The following is a 19,086-nucleotide window of genomic DNA, read 5'->3' as shown; positions in this document are numbered from 1 at the left end:
GCGCGGTGCGCCCGCGACCTCGCGTTCTTCGCGGGCTGGACGCGGTCCAAGGCCATCGCCGCGCTGGCGGGCCTCGCGTCGCTGGGCGTCCGCGGCGCGGACCCGCTCGCGTCCGAGTACATGCAGATCGCCGGCATCTTCCTCGGCGTCGCCGCGTTCGTCCGCGACGTCGACGTCGGCGCGGCGGCGCTCGCCGCCCGCGAGGCGGAGAAGCGCGAGCGCGCGCCGCCGGAGAAGAAGCTCGACGAGGAGGCGCCGGTGTTTCGCGACGACGAGGACCTGCGCTGGCACGCCGTCAACGCCGCGGCGGCCGACCACGACGCCGCAGGCGACGCCGACGACGGCTTCCTCGCCGACGACGCCGCGGGCGACGCGGACGACGGCTTCCTCGCGTGCGCCTGCGTCGGCTATTAGCTTTTATCTTTTTTACGGGCGCCTCACTTCTGTGGCGTGAAGGTCGGGAGGTCCGAGTCCTTCTTGGACTTGCCGCCGCAGACCTCCTTGAGGGACCGGCCCTTGGTGACGATGGCGCGGCGGATGAAGATGGAGCACGCGCTGAGCGCGGAGATGCCGCCGATCCAGTAGCCGAGGCCCGCGAGGACGAAGCCGCCGCCGATGATCGTCTCGACCTCGTCGTCGTCGTCGTCGTCGTCTTCCTCGGGCTCGTCGTCGTCGTCGTCGTCGTCCTCGTCGTCGTCGTCGTCGTCGTCCTTGCCCGCGTCGCGGTGGGCCTGCTTGTTCGCGTCGTGCTCGACCTTGGTCCGCTGCGGCGCGGCCCGGTGGAGGTGGCGCTTCTTCTTGTTCTCCGCGAGCTTCTTGGCCACGGCGGACCGCGCGCGCGACGGCCCGCCGCGCTTGTTCTTCGCGGTCCGCGACGGGATGCGGCGCCGGCTCCGGCCCTTGAGCTTGCGGCCCGTGGCGCTGCGCCCGGCGTCGTCGGCGAACTCGAGGTTCGAGCCGTCGTCGCCCTCGGTCTCCGCGAGCTCGGCCTCGGCGTCGTCGAGGTCGTCGGCGACCTTGGAGTCGCCGCGGCGGTGCTCGGCCGCCGCGCGGATCGCCGGGTCGACTTCGTCGGGCCTCAGGAGCCCGCGGGGCGTCTCCTCCGGCGGCGGGTCGTCGGACGCGGCCTCGGCGGCGGCCTCGGCGGCCTCCAGGAGCGCGGGGTCGAGCGTTTTTGGCGCGACCTTGGGGAGCGACGGTTTCGCGAGGGGCGGCGCGTCGTCGTCGGCCGCGGCCTCGGCCGCGGCCTCCGCCGCTTTCAGGAGCGCGGGGTCGATGGCCGGCGCGGCCTTGCGGGTCTGGGCCCGCTGGCGGTTCGCCGGGCTCGGCGCCGGCGCCTTGCCCTTGTTCCGCGCCTTCTCGACCTTGGCGGGTAAAGGGCGCGCGGCCTTGGGCACGGCCGCGCGCGGCGGCATGCCCGCGACCTCCGTCATGTCCGTCGTCAGGAACGCGCCGGCCCAGCGTTCGCCGGGGTTGTCGTCGCTGCGCAGGGGCTTCGCGTCCCAGCCCGGGGGGACCGCGAGCCAGATGTCCTTCTGATTGTAGGGCCAATCCCTCGCCATGTCCCTCGGCTTGAAGTGGACGAAGACGGACGCGTAGAAGTCGCCCTCGAGCGCACTGGACCGCCCGTGGGGGCACTTGGCCGACTCGTACAAAAGCATCTGGCCCGGCTTGAGGGCCACGCTGTGCCGCAGGCCGTCGTGGCCCTCGATCTCGATGGGCCACGGCTTCGCCTCGTCGTCGTAGGCGTGGTCGACGTGGAGGATGCCGGAGACGATGTGCGTGTCGACGCGGTCCGCGTGGAAGGCGAGGGACGCGCCGCGGTGGTAGGCGCGCATGCCGTAGGCCGTCACGGGCGTCAGGCCGCCCTGTACGGTCGGCACCCACGCTTCCATCGTCGGCAGCAATTCTTTGAGCAAATCGCGCTCGCCGTGGTTCACGAAGGTCGGCCCGTTGGCGCCGTAGATGCCCTGGACCTCGCCCTCCTTGCGCGCGCGCTCGAGGCCCGCGTGGAGGCGCGTCTTCAGGCGCTCGTGGAGAGCCGGGTCGATGTCGACGACGTCGAAGCCGTTTTTGGTGAAGTTGGGCACGGACCGGGTCTGCGTGTACTGGACCCAGTTGTCGAGGCGCTCCTGGTAGTGCTCGAGGCCCAGGATCTCCCGCTTCCGCTCCTCCTGGCGCTGCGCGTAGGCCGCGGGCTCGCCGGGGAAGGACCAGGTCCAGCCGGCCTGCGTGCGCATCTCCAGGCGCCGCGCCTCCTTGACGGACCCCCAGCCGCCCGTGAACCCGACCTCCTCCGCGCGCTTCAGCGGCCGCTCGCCGAGGTCCGCACACGCGACGGCCGCGAGCGCGACGAGCGCTGCTCGACGCATATTATTTGGCTGCATGCCTCGCCGGCGCCCCGCACAAATCCGGCGCCGCGAGGTCTGCAGCATCGCGATGGTGAACTCGTTGCAGCGCGAGCGGCAGCATGGGCGCGCCGCGCCTGCCCTGGTGGCTGCCCCTCGTCGTGCGACTGCGCGCCGAGGAGAGCGCCGACCTCCGCCTCCGGGTCGTGGACCCGGGACGCGACGCCGACGACGGCCTCGTCGTCGGCTCCGAGGCGCGCCTCGTGCTCCACTCCGTCGCGCACGAAGACGAGGCGCTGTGCCTGTCGATCAACGGGCAGCCCGACGTCTGCGCGGCGGCGCGGCCCGACGGCGGTTTCGACGACCTGCTCCTCTCCGGCTTCGCGCCGGGCACGCACGACATCGCCGCGCGCCTGGGGCGCCGGAGCGCGCGGCGCGCCGTCGACTTTTTGCCCGCGGCCGCCGAGGCGCCCGGCGGCGACGACCACGTCATACGGGACCCGCTCGCCCTCGCGCCCGACGGCGCCCGCGAACGGCGGCGCGTGTGCGTCCTGGCGAACACGCTCGAGCGCCACTCGCAGAACGAGATCTACGCGCGGCTCTCGCGGACGCTGCGCCGCGACCGGTGGATGTTGGAGTGGTTTCTACCGCTCAACGAACGGGACCGGCCGCCGGGCGACGGCTCCGTCGCCGGGGAGCTGGGCGGCGCGCCGGTGCGCTTCGTCGACCTCGCCGGCGCCGACTTTACGGCGCTCCGGCGCGAGCGATTACGGGGCGAGCGCCGCGCCGGCGCCGCCGCGTGGGCCGCGGCGAACGGCGACGCCGCGGCGGCGCTGGGCACGTGCGACGTCGCCCTCTACGCGAACACGCGCGACGACCGCGACGTCGCGGCGCTCGCGGAGCTCGCGGAGGCGCTGGGGCCGCCCGGGTCGAAGCGAGTCATGGAGCTGCCGAACCTCGACCCGCCGCGCGACGGCGCCGTCGACGCCTACGTGGCGCCGTCGGCCTTCGCGGCGACGCACGCCTCCGTCGCCGCCGCCGCCGGCGACCGGCCCCGGGGCGTCATCCCGCCCGCGGCGCTCGAGGCCGGCGCGTTCTCCGACGGCGACGGTCGAAGGGACGGGGCGTTCGTCGTCGCGACGCTGGGGCGCCTGAGCGTCGAGCGGTCGCCGGGCCTCTTCGTGCGCGCCGTCGCGGCGCTGCGGCGGCGAGCCACGTTCCGGAGCGCGCGGCGCCTGCCGGGCGAGGCGCGCGACGGCAAAGCGACGCTCCGAGCCGTCGTCTACGGCGACGGGCCCCTCCGGGAGCCCCTCGAGGCTTTGGCGGCGGAGCTCGGCGCCAACGTCGAGTTCCGCGGGGGCCTGGCGCGGGCGGACGTCGCCGCGGCGCTCCGCGACGTCGACGCGCTCCTGCAGCCGCGCGCCGCGGGCGAGACGTTTGGCGTCGCGAACGCCGAGGCGGCAGCCGCGGGCGCGGCCGTCGTCGCCTACGCGCGGAGCGGCGCGGCCGAGTCCGGCGGGCCCGACGCCTTTCTCGTCGACGGCCTGGATCCCGAGCTCTACGCCGCCGCCGTCGAGCGCGCGTTTTCGGACGGCGCGAGGCCCGCGCGGGCCCCGGCCGCGCGGCGCGCCGTCGAGGCCGCGTTCTCGCCGGCGAACTTCGCGGACCGCTACGACCGCTACCTCGCCTACGTGCTCGCGCCGCCCCTCGTCCTCGCCTACACGGACGCCGCGGCCTACGCGGCGCCCCTCGCGCGGCGCGCGCTCGCCGCGGCGCGCGGCCGCGCGGTCGTCGCGGCGCCCCTCGCGGCGGCGACGGCCGCCGACGTCGTGCTCGCGGGCTGCCTCGACGGCGGCTGCCGCGACGGCTTCGACGCGCCCTGCGCCGCGGCCGCGGCGGCCGCGGCCGCCGCCGCTCGGTCCCTGGGCGCGGCCGCGGCGCTCGTCTGCGGCGAGGCCTGGGACCTGGCGCCCGCGCGGCCGCTCTTCGACGCCGTCCTCGCGACGGCGCCGGGGCCCGGCGACGCCTACCTGCCCGTCGCGGCGACGGCCTTTGGGGAGCTCGCGGGCTTCGCGCCGGAGGATCTCGTCGCGTCGTCCGCGGCGCGCTTCGGCGGCGCCGCGGCGCTCTTCGCGGCGAAGCGGGGGGTGGGCTATCTCTACTACCGCTGCCGGGGCCGCCGCGAGGCCATGGCCGCCGCGCTCGCCGACGCCGGCGTCGCCGTGGACGCGCTCGGCCGCTGCCGCGGCGGCGGCGACGCCGCGCCGCGCGAGGCCCACGCGGGCGACCGTTTCGCGGCCAAATGGCACGACGCCGCCGTCGCCGCCTACGCGCCCCACGCCTTCGTCGTCGCCTTCGAGAACGACGACGCGCCGGGCTACGTCACGGAGAAGCTCGCGCTCGCGCTCCTCGCGGGCGCGGTGCCCGTCTACTGGGGCCCGCCGACGGCCATCTTCAACGAGGACGCGTTCATCCGCTGCGGCGACGACCTCGGCGCCTGCGCGGCGCGCGTCGCCCACGTGGCCGCGAACTTCTCGGCCTACCGCGGCCTCGCGGAGGCGCCGCCGCTCGCGCCCGGGGGGCTCGCGCTCCTCGACGGGGCCGCCGCCGTCGCCGAGGCGCTAGCCGGGTTACGACCGGACCACTAGATGGTGATCGTGTCCTTCTCGAGCTCGTCGTCGACGTCGTCCCGCGCGGACTTGGGCCTGAGGATGTTGAGCACGCGGCGCTTCTGGGACTTCTCCGTGCCCTGGATCAGCGCGTCGATCTTCTTCGGGTAGACGCCGTTGACGCCGACGATGTAGTCGCCGACGCGCAGGATCTCGTTCTGGTACGCGTTCGAGATGGACGCGGGCGCGTCCTCGTCGACGTCGAGCAACACGAGGGCGCAGTGCGGCGCCTGGCGCCGGCCCTTCTTGCCCCGGAAGAACATGCGCGACCCCGCGAGCTTGTCGACCTTCTCCACCGTGAGGCCCAGCGCGATGGGCGGCTGGCGCTTCTTGGAGATCTCCAACACGACGACCTCGAACGCCGGCGTCGGCGCGCCCTTGAAGTCGCCGCCGGCGCCCCCGTCGTCGTCGCCCTCGTCGTCGTCGTCGTCGTCGCCCTCCTTCGTGTCCTCGCCGCCGTCGCCGACCTCCGTCCCTAAACCCTCCTCCTGGAGCTCCTCCTCGATCTCCTTCTCGAGCTCGGCCTCCGCGAGCTCGCGCTCCTCGTCGGAGCCCTCCTCCTTGTCCTCGTCCTCCTTGCCCCCCAGCAGCTTCTTCTCCTTGGCCTCGGCGGCGGCGGCCTCCTGGGCGAGCTGCTCGTTGCGCGCCATGGCCTCGCGCGCGAGGAGGATCTTCTCGGTTTCCAATTTCTTCTTCTGCGCGGTGTTGTAGGACCGGTCGCTGGACCGCCACATCTTGCCCTCCTTCTGGTCCTTTTTTTTCCAGAGCACGTTGAGCACGGCGACCTTGAGCTTGCCGAGCTTGGCCTCGTCGACCGTGCCCTTGTCCCGGGGCGCGTCGTCGTCGTCGCCGCCCTTGGACCCGCGGCGCTTGTCGAGCTCCGGGTTGAAGGCGGCGACGAGCTTGCGGCCCGTCGTCTTCTGGTCCTTCGTGCCCTGGTCGCAGATCTTGCAGAGCTTGCGCCACTCGTCCTCCGCGAGCTCGAAGCTGCCGTCGTCGCGGTTCCGCCAGCCGCCGACGCCGATGTCGCCGTAGACCTCCTTGAGCTCCTTCTCGAAGTAGGGCTTGAGCTGCTCCAGGGGCGCGGGGATGGGCTCGTTCTCCTTGAACTTGCGCTGGCCCGGCCGGTGGCGGCCGAAGAGCGGGTGCGGCGGGCCGTCGCGGTCGCTCCTCCCGACGGCCTGGAGCGTGAAGACCTCCTTCTCGTAGGCCGTGATGATCTCCTCGTGCTCGTGGCCCTTCTTCTTCTTCGCGCGCGCCCGCAGGAACTCGCCGTACTCGATGGACACGGTCTCACTGAACCACGTCGCCTTGTAGTCGACGTCGCCACTGGCCCCCTCGCCCTCGTCGCCCTCGGCGTCGTCGTCGCTCGCGGCGTCCTCGGGCTCCACGGTGGCTTCGTAGACGAAGGTCATGTCGTCCTGGGGCTTGGACCCCTCGGGGAGCGGGTGGGGCTCGTACTGGTAGGGCACGTGCTTCGCGGCCTTTTTGCGCGCGCGCTCGTTGTACTTGCGCTTGAGGCGCACGCGGCGCTCGTCCTCGTCGATCTCCTTGTCCCAGTTCGGGTCGATGAGCGTGACCTGCTCCCAGCGGTCGAAGACGGAGCGGCCGACCTGGCAGTAGACGCCGTCGGTGTTGAAGAAGAACGCGTCGTCAGACTCGAGCTCGTGCTGCAGCTTCGTGAAGTTGGCGAAGAACTTGTTGCGCAGGAACTTGCCGTCGGAGGCTAAGGAGGCGTCGGCGCCGGCCTTGGCGCCGCTCCCCGGGAGCTCGAACATGAGGTCGATGGACTCCTCCTTGCCGCCCTTGGCGCGGTTCCGCAGGAGCAGGGAGAGCACCTTCTCCGGGCTCTTGTGCTGGAGCAGGTCCCGCAGGAAGGGCGAGTTGTAGCCCCGCGTGATCGTGTGGATGTCCTTGAGGCGCCGCTGCTTCGACTTGAAGCGGTTCTGCGAGAGCACGAGGTACTCGCGCGACCCGTCGATGCGGATCGTGCAGGGCACGAGGATCTTCTTCGAGTGGCTCCAGCGGCTCAATGTGTAGCCCTTGTTCAACAGCGTCGTCCGGAAGTCCTCGTAGGCCTTCCACTCCTTCTCCTCCTCGAAGTTCCGCTGCTTCTCCTCCTTCATCGCGATCCGGCCGCGGTAGCCCCGCCAGATGCGCTTGATCTTCGTCGCCTCGCGCTCCATGATCTTCACCTCGCCGCCGATGCGCCGCCGCGCCGCCGCGCGGCGCGCGTTGAAGTTGCGGATGAGGTTGCCGATCTTGACGGCCGCGTCGAACTCCTCCTCGGAGATGAGGCTCGGCGCGAGGGACTCGCGGATGTCGTAGTTGACCCAGTGCTTCGACGCGAGCTTGACGCGCTCCGTCTCGTGCTCGAGCTCCTCGGGCGTCGGCTCCTTGGGCTTGGGCACGTCGTCCTTCTCCTGGAGGCCCAGGAACTCGTAGAGGCTGTCGGACCACGTCGCGGGCCTCCGCGACTTCAGCTCGCTCCAGTCGTCGACGTTGCCCTCGGCCTCGGCCTTGGCGAGCGTGTAGGCGTAGAGCTCCGTGAGCTCCTCGATGCGCTGCCGCTCCGCCTCCTTCTCCCGCTTGCGCTCGGCGTCGTCGCCGACGTCGAGCTGGTCCGCGGCGTTGAACAGGCTCATTTTTGGCGCCGGGGCGGCGGAACCGTCAGCGCCGCGATCCCCGGGGCGGACGTCGAACGAGCACCGCCGCCGGGGGCTGCGCGTCGGCGGCCCCGCAGGAAAAATCTCCCTATCGTGCGGCCACGATTACTTGTGACACAAAAGGGCAGCATGAACTCGATGCCGTCGACGTGAAGACGCGGCCGCGCCGTTGAAGCTTGTGCCGAGCTCCGCGCCGCAACTACAGGCGACGGCCCGAGAACGCGCGCGCTCGCGCCAACCGCACGACCCAACGATGCGTCGGCGGCATCTGGCGCTCCTGGCGGCCGCGTGCCTCTGCGTCGAACTCGCATCTTCCGACCAGAACGACGAGATGAAGAACCTGCTGGACCGCGTGACGCTCCTCGAGGAGCGGCTGCGGCTGACGAACATCCCCGAGCTCACGGACGACGAGGCCAACGAGCGGAGCCTGCTCGAGATCTTCACGGACACGATCGGCGACTTCGTCATGCACAAGCTGCTGCCTCGGAGCGACGCGGCGTGTCGGTGGAATTACGCCAAGTCGGTATGCGTGCCGCGCTGCGACTGCTCCTTCCAGCACCGGGCGGGGGACCTGACGCCGGGCCGCGCCTGCCGGCTGCGGCCGCCGGACGCGCACCGGGAGGCCTGCGACCCGGACGTGTCGGGCGAGCTCGGGACGCTGGAGAAGGCCGCGACGCTCGTTCGCACCGCGTCGGCGCGGTCCTGGGTCGCCGCGAACCGGTTCCTCGACGCCGCGGCGCCGCCGACGGACGCCGAGTGCGCCTGGAACTGGCGCCTCCGCTCCTGCGACCCGCCGGGGCGCTGCGAGCTCCGCTACCGCTTCGGCGACTACCACCTGGGCCGCGCGTGCCGCCTCGCGGGCGGCGCCGCCTTCGACGACGAGGACCTCTTCGACGCGCGGGACGCCCCCTTCGGCGAGGCGGACGACGACCGCGACGCCGCGCCGGCGGCGGACCGGTTCGGCCGGCCGCGGCGCGACGCCGTTCGCCGACGACGAGGCGGACCGCTTCGACGCGCCGGACGCCCCCTTCGACGCGGCGGCCCCCTTCGGCGAGGCGGACGACGACCGCGACGCGGCGGCGGCGGCGGACCGGCTCGGCCGGCGGGTGGGCGACGCCGAGTTCGACGCCTTCGCCGGCGCCGCCTTCGACGCGCCGGAGCAGGACCCCTTCGACGCGCCGGACGCCCCCCTCGGCGAGGCGGACGACGACCGCGACGCCGCGGCGGACCTGTTCGGCCGGGCGGACGACGACCGCGACGCCGCGGACACGTCCTAATCACGTTACCGCCTTGGGCTTGCCGTCGAAGAGCGTGCCCGGCCGGATGCCGAGGAAGGCCTCGAGGTCCGCGTTGCACGCGTCGAAGAAGGGCCGCCAGAGCGCGCGCGTCTCGGGGAGGACCTTGGACGTGCCGTTGTAGCAGCCCTCGAAGTGGCCGACGTAGCGGTCCGCCTTGCAGACGTTCATGACGGGGAGCGGCGTCGGCACGGCGTCGACGCCGAGGAAGGCCTGGATCTCCGCGAGCGCGCCGTCGCGGTGGTTCCGGAGCGTCTCGCTCTCGAGCACGAGGACGCGGTCCCGGCCGAAGGTGGCGACGTAGGTCTCGACGAGGTCGTTGTGGCACCAGCGCGTCGCGAGGGCCGACGCCGCCGGGTTTCCGGCGGCCGGCGCCTTCGCGAGGGTCCACGCGTGGAACGCCGCGCCGTCGCCCAAATACTGGCGCGACATGAGCAGGTCCGGCTGGGAGCGGATCGCCAAGATCACCTTGACGTTGGGCGCCACCTCGTCGATGAGCTTCGCCGTCGCCCGGAACCTGGGGCGGTCGCCGTACTCGGGCGTCGCGTCGAAGCCCCACGGCGGCGCGCCGGCGCTTGGTACCGCCGGGAACTGGCGCCGGTAGGCCGAGGCGTCGCGGGGCCGCCGCGACCGGCTGAAGAAGCGGTGCTCCTTCGTCGCGCCGTAGTCGAGCTGCGGGTGCGACTGGAGGTAGGCCGCGAGGTTCGCACTGCCCGTGTGGCCCCGGCCGGCGAAGATGAAGACAGGGTCGCAGCGCAGGAGCGCGCCGTCCGCCTCGCAGCCGCGCTCGAGGATGTGGGCGCGCGTCACGTTCGCGCCCAGGACGTGCGTGTAGCGCCAGGCCTCGGCGGCGGCGCAGGCCCACAAGAGAGGCCACCATGCTCGCATGGCAGCCCCGAATCTTTTGAAGTCGGCGGTGACGAGGGCTGCATCGACGATGGTGGTGAATCAAAAGCGCTGGCTGCGCACGGCGGCGGCGAGCCTCGCGAGCTACGTCTTCTTCTCCGCGGCGCTGCACCGGCTCCACCTCCTCGACGCGCCGCCGCCGTCCCGGCCGCGCGCGCCGCCGCGCGCGCCGCGGCCGCGCCTCAGCGGCGGCGCCCTCGCGTCGGGGCTGGCGCAGTGCGCGGAGCCGCAGCGGTGCCGGCCGCTCTGGCGCCGCGACGGCGCGCTCGCCCGGGCCCTGGCGCCCATGCTCGGCGGCGCCGACGCGGCGGCGCTGCCGCGGTGGCGCGAGAGCCACTCGCCGGACCGCGCGCTCGCACGGACGCGGCCGAGGCCCGCGGCGGCCGCGGCCGCGCCGGCGCCGACCGCCGCGGCCGCCGCCTGCGTCGCGGGCATCGACGCGCCCTTCGAGGACCAGGCCGCCGCCGTCGCGCTGGAGATTCTGGAGCGCACGGGCACGAACGAGGTCGCGTTCACGGTTTTAGACGAGGCCTACGGCGACATGCTCCGCGGCGTGAGCCGCATGGCGGCGCGCAACGGCATGGGCGCCCACTTCTTCTACGTGTCGCTCCACCGGGCCACGGCCGAGGCCGCCTGCGCCTTCGGGGACCGCGTCGCGTACCTCGCGCCGTCGCCCGAGGCGACGAAGAAGGACGCCGTGTACGCGCGCCCGCGTTGCTCGCGCGCGGTCGCGCGTCCCACGGCGTTTTTCCTAGGTACATGGGCAAGTACTACGTGGCCATGCTCCTCTGCGCGGCGCGCGTGCGCTTCTTCTTCTTCGAGATGGACGTCTGGCTGCCGCCCAAGGGCCCCGCGACGGTGCTCGACGCGTTCCGCGCGGCGGCCGACAGCTGGAACGGCGGGCTCCATACGGCGGCGGCCTGGGCGCTCCACGAGGACAACCCCTACACGATCAACATCGGCCTCTACTACGTGCGGAGCGACGTCGAGCCGCGGAACTTCGACTTCTTCGCGACGATGTTGTCCTACGCGCGGCGCCACCCGCTCGTCTTCGACCAGGGTTTGTTGAATTGCGTGCTCAAGCGCATGTCGTCGAGCAAGCGCCTCACCTTCATCCGCGAGCGCGACAACTGCCGCGAGCACCTCGTCGACGTCAACGACACCGCGCTCGTCAAATTGATCGCGGCGGCGCGGAACGAGCCCGACGTCGCCGCGTCGTCGCGGTTGAGCCGCAACTACAACTTCACCATGGTCGACGCGGCGGCGGCCGTGTCCTACGCGACGCCGTTTCTTTTCCGCGACTCGCTGGCCATGCACGTGCTCACGTCCATCCCCCTGAGCTCCGCGCACGGCAAGAAGACCGTCGCCAAGGAGATGATGCTCTGGGAGGGCGACGACGGGTACTACGCCGTGGGCGGCGGTCGGCGCTACGTCATGCTCGACGGGTCCCTCGCGCCGCCGACGGGCGCCGACGACTTCCGGGTCCTCGCGGCGCGCGTCCGCGAGCTCGTCGCGTTCGCGGCCGCGACGAATCGGACCTTGGTGCTGCCGCCCGCGTGGCACCTCGCGCGGAAGCTGCCGAGCTGGGAGATCGTCGACACGAAGAGCCTCGACGAGATCGGCGTCGACTGGCGCGAGGCGACGTTCCTCGAGAACCCGCGGCTCGCCGTCGACGACGCCGCGGCCTTTGTGCGCGTCGCCGCGACGCCTACCGGCGCGGCGGTGCGCGACGTCCGTGCGGCGCGCGACGGCGCGGGCGGCGCGACGGCCTACTACGACGCCGGCGGCCTCGCGACGCGGTCCGAGCGGCTCCGCTTCCTGCTGGCGGCGCACGACGGCGACGCGCGCGCGGCGGCCGCGGCCGTCGTCCTGCTGGGCCTCGACGGCGACCGCGGCCGGCCCGCGCCCCCCGGCGACGGCGCGCCCCACGCGGCGCGGCCCCGGGACCCCGACGGCGACCCGGAGCCCTGGCTCGCGGCCGCGGAGCAGGCCGCGCGCTACTGCGGCTACAAGCATCGCGAGAAGCGGCGCGTCGCGCTCCTCGCGAGCCACCTCGAGTGCGGCGCGCAGCTCGCGACGGAGGCCAAGCTCCAGCGGCACCTCGCCGCGAAGCGCGCGGCGCGCCTCCGGAACAAGGAGCTCCGGGCGAGGGGCCTGCCCGAGGACGCGGACGACGAGGCCGCGGACCCCTACGCGGAGGTGCCGGGCGACGAGGTCGACGACGGCGCCAAGCCCGACATGCTCTCGCGGCCGGGCCGCCAGCGCCGGAGCGCGGCCTTCGCGGCGCGCCTCGCGGACGTCGTGTCGCGCCTCGCGCCGCCGAAGCCGCCCCACCGCCGCGTCTTCGGGCCCGTGCCCAGCGGCTTCGCGCGCGACTTCGGCTTCTGGCAGCCGGGCTTCTCCGAGCCCGACGCGCTCTCCTAACGACTCTCGGGGTGTTTTTTTTTCTACCCCGCGTATCGTTACGCCGCGGCCTTGTCGACGGAGCGCTTCTTGAGGTCGAGGAAGACCATGGTCTTGGAGCGCTTGCCGACGCCCGGGTCGCTGCCCTGGTCGTCGTTGAGCTCGTCGAGGGCGTCCTGGGGGAGGAGGGCGTCGGAGGCGATCTTCGTCATGGTCCGCGGGCTCAGGCGGCGCCGCGAGAACTCGTCGAGCGCGCGGCCCGTGAGGAGGCCGCCCTTCTCGAGGACGCCCATGCGCGCGCTCCGCCGCGCGTCGTAGGCGGCGACGCACTCCTCGAGGCTCAGGCTCGCGTCCACGACGACGCGGCGCTGGGGCGCGTCGAGCTTGAGCTCCATGGTCCGCCTGTGCCGAAAGGTTATTCTAGCCAAACTTCAAACCTCTCCAGCTCGGTCACATCGAAGTCGATTCGGCTGATTTTTGGACGAATCGATCGCTCCCATCGAGCTCTCCACGGAGATTAGACCAATTCGCGTCGGAACGGTCGCATACGCTCACATTGAAGTCGGGTGGAAGATGTGCGTTCGGCCCGGCGGTCCGCGGGTCCCAGACGCACTCGGGGAAGAACGGGAGGATCGCGAGCTCCGCGGCGTCCTCCGCGAACTGGCCGTCGACGAGGGAGATGGCCTCCGGCGGGAGCTGGACGCCCTCGAGCCAGTCGTTGCGCGCGACGGAGGACCCGGGCTCCGAGGGCGCGAGCGACTCGCGGTCGTCGTCGCCGCCGTCGTCGCCGCCGTCCGGGGGCGGCGCGGCGCCGCCGTCGTCGGGCGCCCCCAGGTCGTCGCGCGACGCCACGCCGAAAAGCTTCGCGAGCACGTCCTGCTTCGCCTCGGCCTCGTGCCGCGCCTTGGCCCGGTCCTCGTCGACGAGCCGCTCCGCGACGTCGCCGGCCTCGATCTCGACGCGCGACGGCGGCAGCAGCTCCTCGCAGGTCACGCCCCGCGCTAGCAGCGGCAGCCGCTCGTAGCGCATGCGGCAGATGTGGTCCCGGAAGTCCTTGGACGGCAGGATCGTCGCGCTGCAGCGCAGGTGCGTCCGGCACGACCGCGCGGCCTTGTCCTCGCTCACGCCGTCGCGCTTCCGGGGGTCCGCCCGCAGCGCGTCCTCCTCGCCCTGGATCTGGAAACTGAGGAAGATGCGGCCCGTCTTCGCCGCGAGCAGCTCGAAGGTCAGCTTCACGGAGACGCCCGGCGCGAGGCGGCCGCGCGGCGTCACGCAACGGACGTAGTCCGTCGTGTCGTTCAGCGCCTCCTTGCTCCGCTTCGTCATGAGCTGGATGCGCCAGCGCATGCCGCTGCAGCTCAGGTTCGTCAGCGTCTTGCTGCACTGGTAGCGGTAGCCCTTCTTCACCGTGCCGAAGCTGCAGTCCGGGTCGCTGAGCTTGAGGTTCAGCGCGAAGGCCTTCGTCGCCTCGAGGCCGATCATGGACTTGCGCGTCTCCCGGCTCCCCAGCGTCCCCGCGGACTGGCCGATCTCCGTCGCCCGCGCCTGGGACAGCGTCATGCGCGGCATGGCGGACGCGAGAGGGCGCGCCGCAGCGCGGCAGACTGTTAGCAGCCCGTTGTTGCCCTAGGCATACCATGCATCATGCACGGATCGATCCCTGTGTCCTTGAACGGTTTCTTGCGTAGAATCGGAGCCTGACGATGGGGGCAGCCCGGTGAACTCTCGCGTCCCAGCGCTCATGGCGTCGCTGGAGGGGAAAACCAAGAAGAATGGGTCCAACGGGGGGCTCGAGGCGAGCGCCAGCCCCCGCAGCCGCCGCAAGAGCGCGTCCAAGCGGGGTGTGACCAAGCGCAAATCTAAGAAGAAGAAGGGCACGAAAAGCCCCCGGTCCGCGTCCATGGGCGAGCAGGAGGGCGAGAAGGCCATGAGCGAGCAGGAGGGCGAGAAGGAGGAGGAATCGAGCTGGTGGTGGTGGTTCTTCTCGCCCGCGCCCGCGCCCGCGCCCCCGTCGCCGCCTTTCGTGGCGTTGGCTGTGTCGCTCGACGAGGACCCGACGCGGGATTCGCTCGACGAGGTGCCGATCTGGGGGGGGGTGGCGCGTTACGAGTCGCCCGCATCGGATGGGTCCCGGACTTCTCCGTCGAACAAGGAGATCGGAGATGACCTCGAGGCGCTCGATTCCTCCTTCTCCGGCGCTCACTTTTGCGTCGGCGGCGACGACGCCTCCTGCGGCGCGTCGTGCTTCCCAGTCCAGGACGTGTCGTGTACGGACGTGTACACGTTGCCGGAGATCGTGTCCTTCGAGGACTGGGAAGCCGTGTTCCGCAAACCGGGCACGAAGAACGCCTACGCGACGGCGGACCTACGACTGCAAAAGCGGGCGGTCTTCGAAGCGACGGTCCGGCGCATCAAACAGCGCAAGAGCAACGGCGCGTCGGGTCGGATCGGCGTCAACCAGTTCTCCGATTTGACTCCCGAAGAATTCTGGGCGCTCGCGGACGTCTCCAACGACGAACCAGCCGCGAAACCGAATTTTTTCTGTTTGGGTTCTACGTTGTGCGTAACCTGAGGAGGATAGGAGAGGGCAACGGCCAGAGGGCCTACCAGGGGGGGGCTGGCACTTCAGGATGGACTTGCCCTTCGCCGTCAAAGACTTCCGTCGAGGCGGCCTGAGACTCAGGTGCTGTAGTCGCAGGACTTCACGATTCCCGTTGTTGCAGTGCCCCGCGGGAGGCGATCGTGCTCGACCCAGCAGGGGCGCCCCAAACGACGTCGCGCGCGCCCCCGAACGTCGCGCGCCGTCCGCCGCGCGCCGCGCCGTCCGTTTCGCGCTCATGTCTCTCGCCACGGGCCGCCTGCGCGAGGAGCGCAAGGCCTGGCGCAAGGATCACCCCGTGGGCTTCGTGGCGCGGCCCCGGAACGCGCCCGACGGCTCGACGGACTTGATGGTCTGGGACGCGGTGATTCCAGGCAAGAGCGGCGGCCTGTGGGAGACAGTGTCGGCGCATAGGCGCCTACGCAGGCGCCTACGCGCCTACGTAGCCTCGTCCGGAGCCTACGGACGGACCTACGCGCCCTCGCAGGTGGGACAACTGCGAGCTCAAGCTCGAGCTCACGTTCGGCGACGACTACCCGGTGACCGCGCCCATCGTGAAATTCAAGCCCATCCTCTGGCACATGAACGTCTGGGCCGACGGCCGCATCTGCCTCAACCTGCTCAACGCCGAGGACGGCACGTGGCACGGCAAGTGGCAGCCGTCGATCACGATCAAGCAGGTGCTCCTCGCGATCCAGGAGCTGCTCGACAACCCGTTCCCCGCGGGCGCGCGGCCCGAGGTCCAGGGCATGTGGGAGAAGAACCGGCCCGCGTACGACAAGCGGATCAAGGAGGAGGCGGCCAAGTACCGCGCCACGAGCGACGTCATCGAGATCGAGTAAGGCGTGGGTGCGAACGGGGGGGGACACGGAACGCCGCCGACTCTTAGCGCGCGGTCCGCCGCGCGACGTCGAGGACGGGGGGCGCGTCGAGGACGTCGTCGGGCACGAGCGCCGCGGCGCGCTCGAGGATCTCGCGGACGCCCGCGTCGCCGCCCTTGGCGAGGGCGTCGACCTCGCGCTTGAAGCGGCCCGCGCCCGGCGACCCGTGGAAGAGGCCGAGCGCGGGCTTGAGGAGCGCGCGCCGCGGCGACCAGTCGGCGCGCGCGTGGTCCGCCTCGAAGGCTGCGGCGTAGGCCGCGTAGGCGCCCAGGAGCACGTCCCTCCGGCTCGCCGCCGGGTCCGCGTCCGCGCCGAAGAGCGCGGAGTCGACGTTCGCGTAGTACCAGGGCCTCTTGCAGACGTCGCGGCCCGCCATGACGCCGGCGACGTTCCCCTCCGACCGGTCGCGCGCGCTCTCGTAGGAGGATATCTCGCCGTTGGAGACGACGGTCAGCTCGGGGAACTCGTCGGCGAGGCGCGACACGAGCCGCGGCTTCAGCGGCGGCACCTTGCGGTTCTTGTCGGGCGACAGGCCGCTCAGCACCGCGACGCGCGCGTGCACGACGAAGTGCGCGCAGGTCCCGCGGGCCGCGACCGTCGACACGAAGTTGGCCAATCCCGCGTAGAGCGCCTCGTCGTCGTCGACCATGTCCGACACCGTGTCGCAGACCCCGACGCGGCACTTGACGGACACGGGCGCGTGCTCCGCGAGCGCGTCGACGCAGTCGGCGACGAGCGCCGCGTCGCGCATGAGCGCCGCGCCGAAGCAGCCCTGGCCCGCGACGCGGTCGCTCGGGCAGCCGCAGTTGAGGTTCACGCCCGCGTAGCCGCGGGGCGCCGCGAGCCGCGCCGCGGCGCCGAGCTGCGCCGGGTCCGCGCCCCCGAGCTGGAGCACCGTGCGCCCGGCGTCGTCGTCGTAGCCGAGCCAGCGCGCGCCGTCGCCGTGCCGCGGCGCGCCGGCGCCGTCGACCAGCGTCGCCGCCGTCACCATCTCCGTGTAGAGCACGGCCTCGCGCGACAGGAGCCGCAGCAGGTAGCGGAAGTGGCGGTCCGTGTAGTCCATCATGGGCGCCACGCTGAAACGCTCCAGGGGCAGCGGCGCGACGAGCGACGCGCCGCGCCGCGCGCAGGCGCCGAGCATGATGAGGATTGCGGCGCGCATCAATGGGCGGCAGCCGCGCCCACCATCGCCTGTTGAAGGTTTGGTTTAAAGTTTGAAGCAAAAGAGAGCAATGCTTGTGGCAAATCGTGCTGAGGCAGGCGCATTGGAGGCGCAGCGCAACCGATAAAACTCGCGCCGAGGCGCCCATGTGGCGCGCGCTCTCGCTGCTCGCTGGCGCGACCGCCCTCTACCGCGTCGAGATCCATATTGCGGGGCGGCAACCAAACAAAAAAGACTGGGAGGCCCAGGCCGTCGACGAATACGCGACGCGCCTGCGCGGCACCGTCGACGTGACGACGACGTGGTACAAGACCGGCGCGAGCCTCGAGAAGCGGCTCGGCGCGCTCGCGCCCGTCGTCTGCCTCGACCCGCGCGGCGAAAAAGCCGACAGCGAGCGCTTCGCGGAGTTGCTCTTCGACGGCCTCGACGCGGGCGGCTCGCGCATGCACGTCGCCATCGGCCCCGCCGAGGGCTTCTCCGACGAGCTCCGGCGGTCTTCGACGCTGCTGAGCCTGTCAGAGCTCACGTTCCCGCACCAGGTCGCGCGCGTGCTCCTCGCGGAGCAGATCTACCGCGCGGCCGAGATCCGCCGCGGGAGCGGCTACCACAAGTAACTAGGCGTCGGCGCAGTAGGCGCGCGCGCGCGCCGCGGCGGCCGCGCCGCAGCCCGGGAGGTCGAGGAGGTCCGCGTTCCGGAGCTCGCCGCACAGCGTCGACGCGGCCCAGACGTGGAGCGTCGCGTCGTGGCGGTTCCTGGGCAGCACAAGAGTGACTCAACGTCGCTTCAACGTGAGTGTTCCGCGCGCGCGCGTTACGGAAAACACATCCACGCTTCGAGACCGTTCCGAGAGATGATCGCTCGTCCAAAAATCAGCCGAAACGAGTGGAAACTGGCCGAGATCGGAGCCTTTGAAGTTGGGAATTTCGCTCTCTTGTGCTGCCCCGGGCGGTTCGCGTCGAAGGCGCGCCGCGCGAGGCCGTCGTCCGCCGCGAGGGCCGCGGCGAAGGCGCCGTACTGGGGCGAGTGCTGCGCGCGGACGCGCTCGAAGTCCGCGGCCACCAGGGGCACGCCCGCCAAACGCCCGAGCAGCGCGACGGAGTGGTCGAAGAGCTCGAAGACGCCGACGACGGCGAAGGTCCGCGTCGCGACGTCGATGGCCGCGAAGACGTCGTCGGCGCCCACGGGCGCCGCGTCGTAGGGGAAGCGGTCCTTGCCGAGCATGCGGACCTGCACGTTCTGGTAGTGCGGCATGTCTAAAAAATCCGCGAAGCTCGCGTAGCCCGCGTGGGTGGCGTTGGGCGGCTTCAGGTGCCACCGCTCGTCGGCGCGCTTCCGCTCGCTCCACTGCGTCGCGCCGGGCACGTGGAAGCAGTCCCAGTTCGGGTTGTGGCACCGGTAGTGCCACGCGGAGACGACGCGGCCCAGGGGCTCGCGCACCATGGTCACGGCGCGGATGTTTCGCGTCGACGGCCGCGCGGCGTACATGCGCAGCGACGGCTGGTGGCCGTGGCAGTTGACGAGCGCCTGGCAGAGGCGCGGCTTCGGCTTCGCGCGCTGGCAGAAGCCCGGGTGCTCGCAGCAGTCGCTCGTCGGGCCGTTGGCGACGCAGGCGAAGCGCCGCAGGGCCGCCGTGAGGGCCGAGCCGCCGCACTTGGGGATGTGGACGAAGAGGAGCCGCCGCGCGCCCTGCGACTCGACCCAGAGCCCGCCGCCGGCCGCCGGCTCCGCGGGCCGCGTCGCGTTTTCGAAGCATGCGGCCGTCGCCCGCGCGCGCGCGTCGTCGCCGCGCCGGTCCGGCGGCGTCGCCGGCTTCGTGCCGCCCTTGGCGACGGGGATGGACGCGAGCTTGAGGCCCGCGATCTCCGCGAACTGGCTCGCGACGCCGACGAGGACCGCGTTTGCGGCCGCCGGAGGCGCCGACGGGGCCCGCGCGGCGGGCCGCTTCGCGGCGACGGCGGCGGCGAGCGCCTCCCGGTTCAGCGCGGCGACGACGCGCGTCGCCTCGTCGCGCGCGGCGAGGGCCGCGTCGCGGGCGCGCACGGCCTCCTCGAACTCCGGCGACGTCACCCAGGACACGTCGCGCGCCGGCGCCTGGGACACGGCCGCGCGGTGCAGCCAGTGCTGCACGACGACGACGCCGACGACGAGCGCGCCGG

General features: G+C 72.3%; 6 protein-coding genes across 6 annotated transcripts in view; 3 read left to right on the top strand and 3 right to left on the bottom strand.

Annotated features, from left to right (window-relative positions):
* Positions 1 to 437: 437 nt before the first annotated feature.
* AURANDRAFT_62118 (hypothetical protein) lies at positions 438 to 9,410 on the bottom strand (the record flags this gene model as incomplete). The annotated part of the gene is made up of 4 exons (XM_009036036.1): positions 438 to 2,381; positions 2,540 to 2,650; positions 5,032 to 7,635; positions 8,970 to 9,410. The coding sequence occupies 4 exons, from the start codon at positions 9,408 to 9,410 to the stop codon at positions 438 to 440; spliced, it is 5,100 nt and encodes a 1,699-aa protein (XP_009034284.1).
* A 760-nt stretch (positions 9,411 to 10,170) lies between these two features.
* On the top strand, positions 10,171 to 12,308 carry AURANDRAFT_71010 (hypothetical protein; the record flags this gene model as incomplete). The annotated part of the gene is made up of 2 exons (XM_009036389.1): positions 10,171 to 10,583; positions 10,640 to 12,308. The coding sequence occupies 2 exons, from the start codon at positions 10,171 to 10,173 to the stop codon at positions 12,306 to 12,308; spliced, it is 2,082 nt and encodes a 693-aa protein (XP_009034637.1).
* A 2,816-nt stretch (positions 12,309 to 15,124) lies between these two features.
* AURANDRAFT_22375 (hypothetical protein) lies at positions 15,125 to 15,728 on the top strand (the record flags this gene model as incomplete). Its single annotated transcript, XM_009036390.1, has 2 exons — positions 15,125 to 15,276; positions 15,374 to 15,728. 2 exons carry the CDS (start codon positions 15,125 to 15,127, stop codon positions 15,726 to 15,728), a joined length of 507 nt encoding a protein of 168 aa, XP_009034638.1.
* A 43-nt stretch (positions 15,729 to 15,771) lies between these two features.
* On the bottom strand, positions 15,772 to 16,908 carry AURANDRAFT_22498 (hypothetical protein; the record flags this gene model as incomplete). The annotated part of the gene is made up of 1 exon (XM_009036035.1): positions 15,772 to 16,908. The coding sequence occupies one exon, from the start codon at positions 16,906 to 16,908 to the stop codon at positions 15,772 to 15,774; it is 1,137 nt and encodes a 378-aa protein (XP_009034283.1).
* Positions 16,909 to 17,120: 212 nt separating this feature from the next.
* AURANDRAFT_59907 (hypothetical protein) lies at positions 17,121 to 17,557 on the top strand (the record flags this gene model as incomplete). The annotated part of the gene is made up of 1 exon (XM_009036391.1): positions 17,121 to 17,557. A coding segment is annotated over one exon (423 nt), but the record flags the coding sequence as incomplete, so codon positions are not given.
* AURANDRAFT_62115 (hypothetical protein) overlaps positions 17,544 to 19,086 on the bottom strand; it is a gene marked incomplete at both ends in the record, with an annotated part of 12,667 nt that continues 11,124 nt past the window's right edge. The window contains 2 exons of the mRNA XM_009036034.1: positions 17,544 to 17,682; positions 17,946 to 19,021. Coding sequence (XP_009034282.1) covers positions 17,544 to 17,682; positions 17,946 to 19,021 — 1,215 coding nt within the window. The remainder of the gene's footprint in view (positions 17,683 to 17,945; positions 19,022 to 19,086) is intronic.

This window comes from Aureococcus anophagefferens (genome assembly GCF_000186865.1).
Source record: "Aureococcus anophagefferens unplaced genomic scaffold AURANscaffold_4, whole genome shotgun sequence".
NCBI classification, from domain to species: Eukaryota; class Pelagophyceae; order Pelagomonadales; family Pelagomonadaceae; genus Aureococcus; species Aureococcus anophagefferens.
This window is presented reverse-complemented; position numbering and strand designations above follow the sequence as displayed.